The sequence below is a fragment of the Malus domestica genome, chromosome 04 (assembly GCF_042453785.1).
Source record: "Malus domestica chromosome 04, GDT2T_hap1".
Lineage (NCBI taxonomy): Eukaryota > Viridiplantae > Streptophyta > Magnoliopsida > Rosales > Rosaceae > Malus > Malus domestica.
The window spans coordinates 5,878,043-5,895,759 of record NC_091664.1 but is presented as its reverse complement, the minus strand read 5'-3'; the positions used below and the strand labels follow the sequence as shown (position 1 = coordinate 5,895,759).

Below are 17,717 nucleotides of genomic sequence, written 5' to 3'. Positions count from 1 at the left end.
CCCGACCTGTTATCCGTTAAGGAAAATATATTTTAAACCAATAAATAATGAAATGAAAAACATAATTTGATCCAAAAAAATGGAAAACATAATACTAAATTAGTATATGCATACCACATTGTCACAATAAATATTACTTCAAAACATTTGTCTTTCAAGTTTTACATACCCAAAATAATAGCCTAATGAAAAAACATTACTACATTATTACAAAATATCAAATGTTCAAGGATCTGCAAAATGAAGAGAGTTGCATTTCAAAGTTGAGGATGTAATCACGAGAGTTTGTACATGTTTTCACATTTTCAGACTTGTACATTAATGATTATGAATTTTATTTATTTTGAACTCCCTAATATTCATGAGGGTGTGTATGGTTCTAAAAATTCAAACGCTATGTACCCATCCTCAAAGCATATATGATTCAATCATGAGCATTTGCCTATTTTTTCACATTTTTTCGCACTCGTAAATTAATTATTATTACTTTTTAACGTGTTCAGTACTTTTAAATTACTTGATATTTTTATTATTAATGTATTTTATAATTTTTAAACTCGCTCCTTGTCTATATTACACTATAAAAATAAATAAATAAACAAAACTTGAATTTTTTAAATTTAAAAGGAATAATAATACAATAACGCATATTTGATAAAACAATATATACAGATACACTATGACTATTGTATTATATTGTAACATCCCACATCGCCTAGGGGAGTGATCCTTAAATGTATATTCCCATCCCTACCTAGGTCGAGGCCTTTTGGGAGCTCATTGGCTTTGAGTTCCGTAGGAACTCCGAAATTAAGCGAGAAGGAGGCCAGAGCACTCCCAGGATGGGTGACCCACTGGGAAGTTGCTAGTGAGTTCCCAAAAACAAAACCGTGAGGGAATGGTAAGCCCAAAGTGAACAATATTATGTTACGGTGGTGGAACGGGCCCGGGATGTGGTGGAACCTGGACCGAGATGTGACAATGGTATCAGACCCTATCCCTGGGCGGAAGTGTGCCGACGAGGACGTCAGGCCCCTAAGGGGGATGGATTGTAACATCCCACATCGCCTAGGGGAGTGATCCTTAAATGTATATTCACATCCCTACCTAGCACGAGCCATTTTGGGAGCTCATTGGCTTCGGGTTCCGTAGGAACTCCGAAGTTAATCGAGAAGGAGGCCAGAGCACTCCCAGAATGGGTGACCCATTGGGAAGTTGCTCGTGAGTTCCAAAAAACAAAACCGTGAGGGAATGGTATGCCCAAAGAGGATAATATCGTGTTACGGTGGTGGAACGAGCCCGGGATGTGGTGGAATCCGGGCCAGGATGTGACATATATAGTAAGTTTTTTGTAGTTTAAAAAATTTAAAATCATCAAAATAACAATTTTCTTAACGTGGTGAAACAAGTTACTCGCGTGTCACCTCGTGTAAACCTGTTAAGGACCCGTTATTAACAGGTTTTTTTCGTGTCGACCCGAAATTTGTTATTTTCGTGTTGTTTATATGTCGTGTTAACGAATCATGTAAGAAATTGCCAGGTCTAAGAGATAGGATAAAGAGTAAAAATAGCAAACTAGAAGAAAAAAAACAACCGGACAACTGTTAGTAAAGTTACTACTTTAAGAATATAATTGGAGAACAAAATGTCAAAACCCCATCATCTCCACTTGTCGTTTTTTAACTGATTCTTAGTTGTAGAGTATTTTCTCACCTACAAAGTCAATTGGGGTTTTTCTTTCTCCAACTAAGATCAATTACTACTTAAAACTTATATTCAGTTTGAAACGTTTTTTTCCTAAAGTTACGAAATGCTTACATGCAAAAAGCCAACAAAAAAAAACCCTTGAAATAGGGTTGATTAACTAATGCAGACATTATTTTGTCAAGTAAATTGAGACATACACATATTTACTTAAATAACAACTTTTTTTTTGGTAAAACTTAAATAACAACTTTGGTATTATGACAACATAACATTTTATAACATAACATAATTTGATTTATACGCATCCAGGATTGAATAGTTGCGAGCTTATTGCAGGTTGAGTAGATACTGTAACTAATCATCAATCAATTCCGCTAAACTGTAGGGTTTCCTAATATTATAATTATTGTATGTTGGTGTGCTGCTTTTGTCACTGTGATTCCCGTGGCAAGTCGGTGGGACGAGAGATTTTTCAGTGTAACTGGAACACGTGATGTTATATCACGTGTTATTGTACAAATGGTAGGATATGTGTGTTAAAAAGTTAATAACTTAAAATATAAAATTTCTCACCACTTATATTAGAACACATGGTGTACCACCCTTATTTCGGTCACAATGAAAAATTTCTCCGGTGGGACAAAGGTTAGGATACCCTACGTGCAACCGAGCAAGTCTTTCAGTTGTGCAAAGAAATACAGACGAAGTCCCCAAGATCAAGGTTCTAAAAGAAGATAAGTGCTAGTCAGGTGATATGTTGGAGTTTAGCGCCTGAGCCTAGGCAGTTAGGTGGGAGCCTAGATGGACTAGGCAGATTTAAGAAAATTTATTATATATCATATAAATAAGTGTCTATTTATTCTTAAAAAAAATACATAATTGTATTAGGATACATAAATTGTAAAATAAAATGACATATAAATTATAAAGTATTAGAACATATCGAAAACATGGGGAACAAACATATAATGAGTGTTTATCCAAGTATTCAGTAAGTCTATTACATTTTATTAAAAAATAAATGTAAAATGAAAGTTATCAATTTTTTGTCTAAGTAATAGTCGTGACTTAGACGGTTGCATAGACAGGTCTAGACGGGTTAGGCAACGTCTAACTAGGTCTAAATGCATTTTCTTAATTTTTCAAACATCTAAAAATTAATCAAAGAGGTAGTCGGTCCCTTAACACTTAAATGTGACACAAGCAGCGCTAAATAGAGATTTTTAAGTATGCCGAAAATACTTATGATTTTAGGGTCACCCTACTAATAAGTGGAAACAAATTAAAAAAAATGAAAAAAAAAATTAATACAATCAACGTCCACTAGAAAACCCTTGTGCAGCTTCCTCTCTCTGTCTGCAGTCTTTTTCTTTATCATCTGTCATGAAAAATTGTTCCTGCCACAGGTAGATGCATAGCACTTTCATGCTTTTATTTAACGTACTTCTGGGAAAAGTATTTCCCTGTTGAGTAAAGTAAGCATGCCAAAGTGATTCAATATTTCTTTTTATTTAAGCGGTATTCTAACTTAACACCGACTACAACACGTAGATTTTAATGGTTTGACTCTTCTAACTCTAAGAATATATTGTACCTTGTCAAAATAACTTGTAACGTACGTGCATTGTTGTACTATACTTGAATACGCCCTAAACTATAAGAGTACATTACGTATGATACCTATTCGTTATTTGGTTTTCATATTTTGTGTAATAAATAAAGGAAAAACATGTTGAAGAAATGAGAAATGGGGAAAGGCGAAAGTAGTGTTATGTAATGAAATACAAAATAAAAACTGAAAAGAATCATATGAATTATTTTCATCATTTTATATTCCTCAATTTCCTTAATATTTTTCTTCTATTTCTAACATCAAAAATAAAAAATAAAAACGAGATAATTATTAAACGAAATACTTATTTTAGCTACAAAATCAAATCGATTCGCTTTGTAGAATATGGGCCAAACCACCAAAAAAACAAAAAAGTCATTCTCCATGTGTAGGTGTCAACCAGCTGCCCTTATAGCATGAAATTCTAAGCACTCAAATGCTTGCCACTAAAAGGATTCTATATTACTCCTTTACTCTATATATCTCCAACCCCTATTCCTCACATAATTCCCACTCAGTCACTCACTCTGTCTCACCTCTTCCTCAGCCAAACCCTAACTCTCCCTCTCTGTGGCTCTCAGCTATCACAGAGCCATGGCCCTCACACGTGCCATGCTTTTCCTCACAGTGTCACTTGCTGTTGTAGCATTGTCCATTGCTCAAGGGCCATCCTCAGCACCGACATATTCCGCCCCTTCAACGCCCACCACCATGGCACCGCCGCCGATGACTATGATGGCACCGCCGCCGACGGCTATGATGGCACCATCGCCAATGTCTATGATGACACCACCGCCTATGATGACACCACCGCCCATGACCATGGAAACTCCTCCTCCCACCACCCCAGTTATGCCGCCTCCAATGGCGGCTTCCCCTCCTGGAGTCAGCCCAGCGGGTGCTCCAAAAACCCCAGCTATGCCGCCTCCAATGGCGGCTTCCCCTACTAAAGTCCCATCAAGTCCAAGCCCAGGGCCATCTTCGAGCTCGCCACCTGCACCGGCCATGCCAGGATCCCCTACAGCTCCACCAGGACCCTCCATTGCACAGACACCAACCCCAACTCCCGTCGGATCCACTCCAAACTCAGGTTCTTTTGGGCATGGAAGTAGCATGGCCTTGGTGGCATTCTTGGGTGGACTTGCACTACTTGTTTAATTACAAAAAGGCCCTCGTTCGTTTGAAATTTATGTAGACTAGAGCTAGTATATCATCATCATCATGTGTATTCTTTGTTGTCCTTATTTCTTCTTTCAAACATTTCTTTACTTTTTTTCTTAATAATTTTTTTTTTGGGTTGATTATTTTTTATGATTTTGGAGCTCCGTGTTATGATGATTTGTGAGAGGAGGGTGATGAAGTTTGGAGGACACAATTTGTTGGATATGTACGTAATAGCAGCTCTTCTTTTGTAGCATTTTCATGATGACTAGACGAATAAAGAGAGACCCCCTCATTCTTGTTCGTGTTTCCAACTCTTAATTAGTTCACTCTACAATCTACATTCCTAAGTGTAGACACACATTCTATATATTGATCACTTCAATTACCAGAAATTATGTTGTAATTAAAAAAAATCAATAATTGAGATTCACATACTCATAACATAAACTGTTTATGTTGTCATATCAATCAATAATTTAGATTTACAATCTAACAACAGTCGTATCATAGTACTGCATGCTAGACTATTTTGTTTACCCTTCATTTTTTTTTTTTGGTTGACAATTAAGCAGGACTTGGGAATCTGATTCATATACTCAAATAATTGGGTTTTGGCATCTAAACTGACTAAATAATTAAAGTGGGTAGTCTATGTTTGGGTAATGGATTTTAAAGTCGTGGGATCGAGTGCCAAAAAGTATAAAGAAAATGATTACAAAATGTTGAATATGAGGGACTTGGAAAAGCACCATATATAGAGCATTACAAAGACATATAAAAATATGTGTAAATGACGCATTTGAAGGTGGGATTAGCTAGTCCCTCGTATATATGCATGTAAATGCTCACATGATGTATTTCCTTTAGAATTTGGATTAACTAATCATGCCTTTGTGACTAAGTGATAGAAAGTTGGCTTTATACATAACCTTAAACTGTTTAATAAAGATGCACAAGAGAATATATCAAAGAGCTTTTATAAGAACTCAACCAATTAATCACAAAAGGAAAAGGGGAAAAGAAAAAGATGTTTTAAAATTGTCTGCCTAATAATAAAAAAGGTAGGTGGCTTGCTGGAATTGTTAGATGGAGGAGTGATGAATGGTATGAATGTGTTTTTGGTATGTAGTGGAAGTGGTGGGGAAGGAATGAAGGATTGAAAGGGTTAGGTGCTAGCTGTGTGGACTAGGATTATGCGGAAGAAATGGAATGGTGAATTTCTTTTGGGGATAGGATGGTGTCCTTAGATTTCTGTTGGGTTTTTTTTTTTTTTTTTTCATACAACAATATTAATTGTAAGAAAATAGATTGTGCTAAGTCGCACACTAAGTCAACTATCATGTCAAACTTGTTATTTGCAAGAGTCAAACTTAAGGCTTTCTACTTACATGTAAAAAGTAATATGAGTAGCATGTAGTGCTAGTGGCCAAAAATCTACAGATGCTCCGCTTAGAAGATATGACTATGAAGCGGAGGCTTAGGGCAAAAGAGGTAGAGGAAAATTTAGGAAGACTTTGAAAGAGACTATAAGAAAAGATATAGAGTATTTGGAGTTAACAGAAGATTTAATACAAAACTGAGTGCCATGACATTGGAGAATTTATACAACCGATCCCACTTAGCGGAATGACCCTCTAGTGTGGTGAAAGCACAGGGAATGAATGGTGGGGATACAATGCATGTGACAAAACAGGATGAATAAGAAAGTGATGCGCACATGGTTCCTTAGCCCCACAAAAAAAAATTGGGAGAGGGAGACAGTTTTGCATTTTTCACACATAGGATACCAATTTGGTTCAATACATTTTGTGTTTGCCAAGTCTTTTGCTCATCTGATCTTCGGTTCATCTGAAATAATGCTCTCGTTACGAAAGTCGGAAATTATGATCGATGCTTCAAAGAAATTATTCCTACTTGATAAAATAAAATAAAATAAAAACAGAAAAGTGCATGATGACTTTTTTCGGAGTTAACTAGTATAAGCCTACACATAAAGTGTGAACTTTTTTTACTTTTGTGTTTAAAATTGAAGAAGAGAGGAAGAGAGTGAGAGAGAATGTATAAGTAGGAGGAGAGGTTTGTTTTTTATTTTTTTTAAATTAGAAATGATAAAATCATATGTAAGTGAGACTTAAACAAAAAACAACAAAATTTTGTTTTGTGAAATTATGTTACTATACTTAACTTTTTTGTTATGATAGAAGACAAAAATATTTTTCACTTTTTTTGGTTGACAAAGACGATTAATTTAATTAATACTAGTATTTGTCTACACACTTTGTGTGTATGAACACATATTTTTAGAAAAATGAGAAGGATAGAGAGAGAGAGAGAGAGAGAGAGAGAGAGAACGTTGGGGGGGGGGGGGTGGGAGGGTTTAGTTTTTGGTTTTTGGTTTTTTTTTTTTTTAATTTTAATTATAGGAGATATTTGAACTTCACATGTAGGTGAGGTTTTAATAAAAAACAATAAAATTTGGATCTGTGAATTACATTATTGCCTATCATTTTTTTTGTGTGATAAAAAACTAAATAGTCTTTTCATCATCTTTTGATTGACAAAGAGTATTTCATTAATTAATAGAGATAATTTAAATAACAATATTCTAATATACAAATTTATTTTTATAAAAGAAATAAATTCAACCCAAACAAAATTTTAGAGGCATCGATGTTAAAGTTAAAGTTACAAAAGTGACGTCTTACCAAACTCTACGCACATGACATGATGGGTGCAATTTGGTTACACATTTTTCTCTCGCTCACACTGTGGTTACATCTGGAGTGCAACCATTTATGTTCAATTAATCCGGGTTCACATGCTTTATCTATATCATCTTGATTCTTCTTATGTCCTTCATGCACACATGATAGTAAAACTCTTACATTGCTTTCTAATCAAATAGGTTATGATACATATCAATGGGGCAACGTCGTCTCTGAGAGTTCGGGAATCTCGTGCAAAACTTATAAAAGTGCTCCCTTGTAAGATAGTTTTGCAAAAAAAGTAGGACAATGTATTGATGCTAGAAAATAATAACTTAAATCAAAACAAACTTTAGGATTCATTGATTGTAAGTTTACAAATATCACTGAATAATAAGTAAAAAGAGCTACAAACATAACATTCACTAAATAAGCAAAAGCAGTTCAATCTTAAACAACCAAACCAAAAAAAAAAATCCTTCAAAATCTCTAACTTTAAAGTTCCACTTGAATAAAAGCATTATTATAAAATAGGATTGAAAAAAAATAAATAAATTTAGAGTGTTGTTGTTAGCAATCCAAATATCTCATCGTGCACTCCAAATTTTAATATTTAGAAAGAAAAATTTACACTTATAAGGAGTGCATAATAAATTTATGAAGTGCTAATAAAAGCAAATTTATTTTTGTACATAACATTATTACATACAAATATTTTTTTTTAACAAACGATATTATCTACACTAGGGATGGGACCGTGGACTAAATCTCACAATGAGTTAGCTATTGTAGTTTAAATTCGTATTTGATGATAATCGAACTTTTACATAAAAATATTAGATAGCAAAATTTTTTTAGAGCCCCTTCAAATTTGGGGCTTGTAAGATTGCAACTCTGCTACCTCTCCCTCCTCAATCTACCTCTGTAATGGGGAAACATTGTATTTGTAGCGTGTAGAACCAATATGAACCTTATATATACATACATATTATACATATACATACATATATATATACACACACATATATATACATATTATACATATATACATATACATACATATTATACATATATATACATATACATACATATATATATATACACATACATATTATACATATATATATACATATATACATATATATACACATATACATACATATTATACATATACATACATACTATACATATACATACATATATATACACACAGATACATACATATTATACATATACATATATATATACACACATATACACACATATACATACATATTATACATATACATACATATACATACATACTATACATATACATATACATATACATATACATATACATATACATATACATATATGTATATATAGTGTCCCATATTGGGATAGGATCAAGGGACAAACATTTTGACAAATATTTTTACACTTCTTTTAAACCTTTAGATTATAAAACATCCAAAGGTCCATATTCATTTATTAAATAACATGAATGCTTAAGTGGATTTTAACTAATATTAAACATAAAAATAAAATTCAAAAAACATAAAATATGGAAGGTAATTAAAAATAAAATTAAAAATGAGAGAGGAAAATAAATCACACTTTAGAAAAGGAAAAAACAAGAATTTTTTTAATGACTCATGGCTTTGTTGAATTATTTCTTGGCAATCAATCTTTTGCTCATTCCTTTTATTTATTTATTAGGGTTCATTTTTTATAAAATGAAATAGGAGAATTCATCCAAGGTATTGCAGGGAGGGAGATGGAGGTTATAGTATTTTTATGTTTTTGTTTTTCTTATTTTTTGATTTTTTTATGCTAGGTTCAAAGTTTGATTATTGGTTTTTTCAATTTTATCCTATTAGATATTAATTTTCAATTTAGATTAGTGTTTTTTTATTAGTTATAATCCACATCATCATCCAAGTCATTTAATTTTAAAACTCTCCGCATCACTCTTAATATAGACAGTTGAATGTTATAAAATCTAAAGACTACAAGGAAGTGTCAAAATGTTTGTCCCTTGATCCTATCCCATATATATATATTTGTGTGTGTATGTCATAACCTTATGAGTTATGGCCATCATAAGCTCGGATCCTTATGCATCAATATTGCCTTAATGAAGCCTAAAAAATGGGGAAATCACTTTAGCCTAGATTTCCTGTTTTCATTAAACCCTTGAACAACAGAGATGTTTGGTTAATATTCTTTCTTCTCAATAACATTTCCAAGTATTCTCAATAACATGACATGTTTGATCTATTATTTCAAATGTAAATTAAACTTGCCATGTCAGATTCAATCTCATCCGTTGATAGTGATCCAATGGCCCAATAGTTGTGTCTAAACTTATGTCTAAAACTAACCAGGGCACCTCACCTCAACTGGTTTCTATGTGTAATGCCTCTCTCTGTAAGGCAACTTGGATTCTACTTGCATAGTTTCTTTGATTAGCTTGTAAATTGTAAACCACTGATCCCAGATGATGCTCCTTAGGGCGTCCGGCCATGTAAGCAGAGCAATCAAACTCCGGTCAAAGGGGCGTTGGTTAATATCTTTCGTTGTTGTCATTGCGCTTGAAAGCTATCTAACAGAATCTTTATACTTCATCTACTTTCTCCTTTGTTTTCTTCGGCACTCGAAACAATCTGTACACGGAGATGTGTTTTTACTTGAATAACTTGCTTGCAGCTTGCTAGGTGATACTTTCAGGTCTTCCACTAGTACTTGGCGAAGCTTCTCGTTCTCCTCCATGAGCTCTTCAATGACTTGCTGGTGTTTCAATATCTGATGCATAGGCAATTTCAGTTTGCCATTTTGATTTATATAAATAAATAGAAAGCAACGGTAACAAACAGCGATATTAGACATTACCATTTGAAGGATTTTATTCTCCGACCTCACGCGTCCAGCCTACACAAGTAAAATCAAGAATTACATAACCACAATAAATATTAGAACACGAAGGATCAGCTCAGGTGCGAAAACTACCACTCAACCACCAACATGAGAGAGAGAGAGAGAGTAAAGAATCATGGGAACATAGGTCGTTGGAGAGTTCAGTTGAAGTGTCCGTCAAATGCATATATGCAGTTCTACACTTTTGAACATTCTCTTAGGCAGATAAGTAATTACAATAGCACTTACATCGTCATTAAGTAAAACTTTCACAGAAACCACAGCTCGTAGGGATTATTGTTAGAACTAAACCCAACTAGAGACTGTTATACTGCATACACTAGCACGTATGCAGTACAAGTCGTTAGAAACGTATCATTAAACCTCTGATGATTGTAAAATCATAAATAATCTTCTAAGTAAGCAAACATACGAATAAACATGTTCTATGTGTTACATACCCCTTCATTCTGTTCACTGTCCTTTCCTTTCAGAAGTGGATTCTGGAAACTGCTGAGAACATTTTCTATTCGACTACCAAAAGGTGTATCAACTGGAGAACCAGCACCGTTATGTCCACATCCAGGCAAGCCTTGAGATGCGTAGTCTGTTAGTTTTGTTGACAACTGCGTGTTACTTCCCATTTTATGTTGGCTCAGGTCATTTAAAGTTCCCATGGCACTTTGCAAAGGACTTGGGAGGGCACCTTGACCAATGGGTAAATTGGGAAAAATTCCAAACTTCATCATCATCTTTGTCATTCCTTGCTAGAGAATACAGAGTTCTATGCATCAGTAGCCTGTAAAAGGCAACAACACCTGACAAGAGAAACTAATACTTACTACAAAACGAAATTGAATTTGCTGCAACACTCCTGGCATCGGAGCAAGGCCTGCAATCGGCAGTCAATAATTCAGCTATTGAAAACAAACATTGTTATCCAGAAAAATATAATTTCATGCCATACTCTTTCACTCTTTTTCCTTTTCTAATTTCACTACTGCCAGTTCAAAAACTACACTTGAAATAAATACTAATGATTTTTAAATTAACAAACATTCAATATGTATGGTACACATAAAAGAACAAGTAGATTTGAAAGGCTGCTGCTGTGAAAGCCTTCGAACCAAAACACACATGAAAGTGTACTACTAAAACATGAAGAGCAGATTTGTTTACATTACAAAATTAGGCAACACATAGCCTACAAAATTTTCTGATAGAAATTAGGCGACACAAGCACCAGCTATCAGAATGCATTACATGAACTCAAATTGCTTGACAACCATAGGTTTCACCAGGAACGTGTAAACATTAGTCACCATAATAGTGCATCAGAAAATGGAAAAACATGAAGCAGAACATATTACAGAACATCATTGAAACACATGAAATGACATACCAACTCCAAAACCATGGCCAATACCAACTCCACATCCAATGCCGGCTTCAATGCTCTTGGCTCCCACCTTCCTCAACTGGAAAACGAGAAACAGGGATAGAGAATGGGGAAGTCTGTAAGTATACGACACATTTGATCTTTCTCTTTTCATGGCAATGACAGGGATACTCAGAGAAGTGAAAAAAGAAAAGAGGAATATATTTGACTTACAGTGTTGTTTACATGCCTGCTAACACCAGATAATGCATCAGTGGCACCTCTTGTAGCACCCATGACTTGATTCAGTGCTGGTATTGCACCTGGTACATAGTTTAAATCAATACGCGTTAACTAATATCTACAAGCATAACAACCATACAAGAGAAATTTGATTGTAGTAGTATTGTCAATAGTATCTGTACATTAAAAGATGCACAACTACCATGCGTGACTTAAACATTCATCCGATATCAAATAGTTAAATACTGAATTACTTGGATTAAGACAACAACAACAACAACAAAGCCTTTTCCCACTAAGTGGGGTCGGCTATATGAATCCTAGAACGCCATTGCGCTAATTACTTGGATTAAGACATGCTTGCAAAATCGAATTGTTTCTTACTCCTATTTGTTTTTTTCTAATTTTAACTCTAAGGTAATACTATATGTTAAAGAAGGCTTGAAAATAAATGATATCTACGGGTATCCACCAACAGCGAATTCATAATCTTCATAGAATAAAACCTAAACAAAAATATATGTGAACAATGCACTAAATTTTCTCATACAACTCTGGTTGCACATTTTGATATAATCCGCATTTGTCCTGGAGTTTGTATTTTGATCGGTACACCATACAAGAGTTAGCAAGTCCAGGATAACCTTAAAATATGCCAGCTTCCTTTTTAAGGGCTAAGAGAATCTTGTTTTAAAAGACCAGTATTAGACAACTCAACATGAAATCTTGTTCTAAACACAAATCACCTGTCTCTCCCTACCGGTTCAGCATCCGCAACTTTACCATTCCATTGTTACTTAGGCAACAATTAAAGCAGTCTTATAACTAGTCACTACCAGATAAGTATCAGAGGACCACATAAACACCAATCCAAACCAACTTCCCTGCAGAGTACCTAAAACTTCCTTAAGATTTAAGAACACCCTTGTTTTCATGACAAAGCAATCATTATTGATTAATCCCACTAGAAACTGAAGCAACTATAATGGATGACAACGAAAAACCGGCTTCAATATTTCAAGATACTAAAAGCTAATAGCCTGGTAGTTTAACAATGATGGAATAACTCATTTTTTTGAATGCAACCAAGTTCAAAAATGAATTTGTAGAGCAAAATAAATAAAGTGAAGTCAATTTCCAGGGGAAGATTTCAAAACAACTTGTGATTACACATTGATAAAGACAACTTTGCAGAAATTCCTACATTTTATCAGCAACCAAACAGACCCAACTTCTGAAAACAATCAACAAATGCAATGCAGAGAAATTGGGAAGTAATACATGGTTTCTTAGCAACTTGTGTCTGATGGATTTCACCATTTTTGGGTTTGAAGAGCCGCCCCAAGTCCATTTTCCATATGAAATTAAATTTAGAGAGAGAACACTGTACGAGAGAGAGAGAGAGAGAGAGAGAGTACCTAGATTTATAGGGCGGCCAACTCCGATACCAACACCGCAGCCTACGCCAAAGCCTGTAAATACTTGACCCACTTTCAAAGTAAACGGATTCTGGATTCGGATTCCCCCCACTTGGCCCTCTCTCATTGGCCACCACCACAACGCCACTCTTACTACTGCTGCTGCCCTCCATTTCTCGACAAGCTTCCCTCTCTCCTTTTCAAAAGCCAAAGCTCTCTCTCTTCAAAAGCTAAAGCCTCGCGCTTCTCTCTCTTCCTTCTCACTCACTCTCTCTCCCTCCCAAACTTTATTTGTTCAGAAAGTTCCCACCTTGCTTGCTCTGAACTGCAAGTCGGCAATCATTAGGTATAAGGAGGCAAAGTGATGAGCTTTGCTTCTTTGCCTACCATAGTATGTGTAAACTTAGGCCGGCAATCATTTGGATGGTCTCGATTGACTTCAGAGAATCGAACGGCTGGAAAAATCAAAGAAAAGTTGAAGTTTTGAGAAGTAGAAACGATGACGACTTGCAAGGACTTGGTAGAACGGACCCAAAAAAGACTTGCTGCTTGGAAAGCTCACACTCTCACTAGTAAGGCAGACTACTTTGATTCAAGTTGTTACTTCTTCTCTTGCGGTGTATGCTATAAAAGATTCAGAAAGTGGACTGGAAACAAGTTTGTTCGCCTAAATTAGTGGGTGGATTAGGCCTCGAGAATATGCGTAGTATGAACTCTGCCTGGCTTGCTAAGAATTCTTGGAGGGTGATTCAACAGGATGATGGACTTTGGGTGCATTAGTTACGTGATAAATATCTAGCAGGACAGAATAAACATTTGTTAAATACTGCTATGTCGAAGGGCGCTAATGTTCCTTGGGAATGCTTCATTGATGGTGATTCGTTGTTGAAAAAAGCTTTGGTTTGGCGTATCGGATCTGGTGAGAATATTAAATTTTGGACTGACTACTTACTGGTCAAATTGTAGGCCTCTTCTAAAGTTCTCTCTTCAACGACTGTCGTCAACTATGCTTACGTCTTCAATGGCTGATTTTTGCTATGGTGGGATTTGGGATGCAAAACGTTTGCTCTATTTCCTTCCTAAAATAATTGTGGATAAAATTGTTAATATTCCTGTGGATGGTATTAGTGGCTCGTTAGACAAGTGTATATGGAGACCACTAATGATGGTAACTTTCATGTGAAGTTTGCCTATGTATTGGACCTAGGCGCTAATATGAAAACCAAGTGGTGATGAAGCTTTATCTGGTAGTTGCATCTTCCTCCTTAAGTGCCCTTTTTGGGCTTGTGTTGTTGGACAAATTACTGACCAATGCTCAACGAGTTAGAGGGGGTTGGCTACGGATCATTCATGCCGCAGATGTGATGGTGATTTTGAATCAATTATTCATGTCTTTAGAGATTGCTCCTCTGTTGTTAAGGTTTGGAGAAGTTTCCATGTTCTTGATCAATTTTTTACTAATGCTTGTTCTAGTACTTGGTTCCAAAATAATCTCTCTTCTAGAATATTAGTCTTGGATAATTTGGAATGGAGACTTATTTTTTGCATCACTTCTTCGTTCTTGTAGCACTGGCAAAACAAAATTGTTTTTGACTAGGATTTGATCTCCCTAATGATCCCAAATCTGTTATTATAACTACTTAAAAGATTGGCTTCTGGCGAAGATGGTTTCCTCCATAAAGCCCCTTCGAACACATGCTTTTTTTTTTCATTGGGAACCTCGTCTTGAGGGTTTGGTAAAGCTTAATGTTAAAGGGTGTTGCAAGGGGAGACCAATTTCATTGGTGCTGGTAGTGTCCTAAGAAACTCGTTGGGGGCATGGGGTTTCTGGCTTTTGTGCTAATCTTGGTCGATGTGAGATTCTTTGTACTAAAGTCTGGGGTATTTTTATTGAGCTGCGACTTGCATGGAATAATGGAATTAAGAAAATTATGGTGGAATCTGATTGTGCACTTGCAGTACAATTGATTTTAAATGAAAAGTGGATAATCCTCCCTTGGGAAGTTTATTAATGAATTGTCATGCCCTTATGCACCAAAGTTGGTCTTGTATAATTCATTATATTTATCGTGAAAAGAATTTTGTTGCTAACAATTTAGCTCGTTTGGGTCCAAGTTTTTTTTAGCAAGCGCCTCATTCTTGTCGTCGGTTGTTGATTGCAGATATAATTGGGGTCTCGTGGCCTCTTTACATTCTTATGTAATCTTTCTTTTTCTTTCGGGCTTTTGCCCCGTTGTCAACCAAAAAAAGAAAAGTTCTTTGGATCCTCTCCAAACCTTGCTATCCGGAATCTAAGGACCAGGAAATTTGAGGCCTTGGTTTGTGTGAGAGAGAAATCAGAGCCCTTAACTTGTGTTAGGTGGGTTAGTGGAATGAGTTAATAAGGACGTTAGATTCAACTTAAGTGGTTCAGATTTCTTGGTCCTTAAGCTCTAGAAAGGATCTCTACCCTAAGGCTAAATTGGATTAATGGTCTTCATGGTGATAAGATAATTGGAAGATAGCCCTTGTATGAAAAATTAGGATTTAAACCTCTGTGGTGAAGTCCTGGGATTCAAGTCCAAAATTAACATTTTCCTTAACTCTCTCTTAACATTCCCACCCCACCCTGTCTTTTTTCCAGATAAATTGTATTGGAGGAGATTAAAATTACAATCACATTCATATCGTTCCAGTATTGGATCGGTGTGAAATATCATACCTGAGATAGGGTCAACTTGACCAATCTAAGAGGAATGATATTACCTAATAGCATCTCAAGGGAGGTAGCAATTGGGTAGCAAAGTAAGATTTGCCATGCCAGGTAGAACAAATGTATCTCCAATAGAGGTAGCAACCCAGTTAAGTTGCCTATTGTGTGGCTTAGCCGAACTCTCTCTTTTCTTAATGTAAAAATATCGATGTATTAACAAAAAAAATAACAGAGATAGGAACCGAATTACCAAATTGAAGTTAGCAAATTAAGTTCCAGCATATGTTATTGAAAAGTATTATTGGGTAAAGAATTTGAAAATAAATTTTGAAGAAATGATTGAATGCCTTATATTTATATCAATCGGATGAAGTAATTACAAACATTTTTTTGCGCAAATTCTACCCCAAAAACTTTATAAACAAGTGAACTTTCATACTTCGTTAGGAATTTGGGATCTCATCATTTACTAGGACTCTCTAAAGGAAAGCTTGAACCTGTGCATTTGTGTAAACCCTTCACAATTAATGAGAACTCCTCAACTCCGTGGACGTAGCCAATCTGGGTGAACCACGTACATCCTGTGTTTGCTTCTCTGTCTCTATCCATTTACATACTTATCCACACTAGTGACTGGAGCAATCTAGTGAAGGTCACAAACTTGACACTTTCTATTATACCAAAGTCCTTACTGATTTTGTACATTAACATTTGGCGCCGTCTGTGGGAAACACACTTATTCTTACTCTCTTCAGCTTTGTTAAGCTGGTTTCCACCATTCGTACGCTCTCTTTTGACCAGGCATCCCTCTCTAACATGGGAAGCGAAGGAAGCCACAACACACATAACGACACCCCCTTCGCACCTAGTGCGAAGCAACAAAAGAATGAACGAAAGAAGTTTGCTCTTCAGGCTAAAGTCGATGAGCTGTAGGCTAAGAACAACAAGGTCCTCTAGGAGCAGTATGAGAAGCTCTTCGAGATGCTCTATGAGGCTAGGCATACTCAAACACACGAGCTCATCATCCCCGTGGAAATCAACCATCAACTGGCTGCCCCCCAACACGGAGGGTCACCTGCCTTCGACATGGGTATTCCTGACAAGGAGCGAGCTACTCATCGAAATGTCGATCAACATGAGACTTCTCTCAACCCAACTGCTTCGACCTAAAGTAGGAGAAGTGGAGGAAGGCACCATCTTGCAGAAGGAATGGAATGATCAAGATTCGTTTACTGTGACTGTCGAGACTTCCTAAGATATTGTCAAAAAAATTCTATCCACATAGGCTCAAGGATCAAAGACCCAAGAGTCATCGAAGGGCTCAGTCCTCTACCATAACGTAGGCCAACACATAATCCAAGAAATGAGCCACATGCCTTGAAGGGACAAGAAGGTGAAGGAGATTCGGCGGACTTCCAAACGACACGTCTCGAAATCCAGTACGGTGAATCTAAGAAAAAGCAACATGCCTTTGACCAAACACCATACTTCCAAGGGATGAGGAAAACTTGCAAATGAGAGTTAATGATGCTTGACTCCACTCATGACCTTTTTATCCTGCAACTTCTCGAAAAGGTGAACAGGCTAAAGGCCGAGCGTCATGCCCAAATCCTTGGCTGGGATCAACCAAGGCCCAGCCCTCTGACAAAGAGAATCCTTGGCACCCCTCTACAAGGAGAAATGAAACAGAAGCTTAGCTTGCAATCTTATACTGGGAGGGAAGATCTAATTGAGCATATATACCTCTTTGAATCTACCATAGCATACCAAAGACACAATGATGAAGAATGATGTCTCATATTCCCCTCAACTCTCTATATTAGAGCTCTCAATTGGTATTGTTGTCTTCGACCTAATACTGTGGATTCCTTCGTAAGCTAAGGAGGCTTTTCGTGACTCA

General features: G+C 36.0%; 2 protein-coding genes across 3 annotated transcripts; both read right to left on the bottom strand.

Annotated features, from left to right (window-relative positions):
- Positions 1–3,978: 3,978 nt before the first annotated feature.
- Positions 3,979–4,434, bottom strand: LOC103432805 (glycine-rich cell wall structural protein 1-like). The gene has a single exon (XM_008371008.1). The coding sequence runs from the start codon at positions 4,432–4,434 to the stop codon at positions 3,979–3,981; it is 456 nt and encodes a 151-aa protein (XP_008369230.1).
- A 4,946-nt stretch (positions 4,435–9,380) lies between these two features.
- LOC103432804 (uncharacterized) lies at positions 9,381–14,245 on the bottom strand. 2 transcript variants are annotated; one of them, XM_029100942.2, is made up of 7 exons: positions 13,126–14,245; positions 11,699–11,787; positions 11,489–11,564; positions 10,929–10,978; positions 10,548–10,853; positions 10,063–10,101; positions 9,381–9,975 (listed from the first exon to the last, which is right to left on the bottom strand). In XM_029100942.2, the coding sequence occupies exons 1-7, from the start codon at positions 13,250–13,252 to the stop codon at positions 9,799–9,801; spliced, it is 864 nt and encodes a 287-aa protein (XP_028956775.1). In that variant the 5' UTR covers positions 13,253–14,245; the 3' UTR covers positions 9,381–9,798. The 2 variants fall into 2 exon arrangements, with proteins under 2 accessions (XP_028956775.1, XP_028956776.1); XM_029100943.2 differs by lacking the exon at positions 13,126–14,245 and adding an exon at positions 12,989–13,116.
- Between the last annotated feature and the right edge of the window lie 3,472 nt (positions 14,246–17,717).

Bases quoted from the DNA above. Each gene is read 5' to 3' on its own strand.
- LOC103432805 (XM_008371008.1), bottom strand. From the start codon at position 4,434: ATGCTACTTCCATGCCCAAAAGAACCTGAGTTTGGAGTGGATCCGACG.
- LOC103432804 (XM_029100942.2), bottom strand. From the start codon at position 13,252: ATGAGAGAGGGCCAAGTGGGGGGAATCCGAATCCAGAATCCGTTTACT. The intron at 11,565-11,698 runs GTAAGTCAAATA...CTCGTTTTCCAG, and splicing joins GCAGGCATGTAAACAACACT to TTGAGGAAGGTGGGAGCCAA. The intron at 10,979-11,488 runs GTATGTCATTTC...TGCCGATTGCAG, and splicing joins TGGCCATGGTTTTGGAGTTG to GCCTTGCTCCGATGCCAGGA.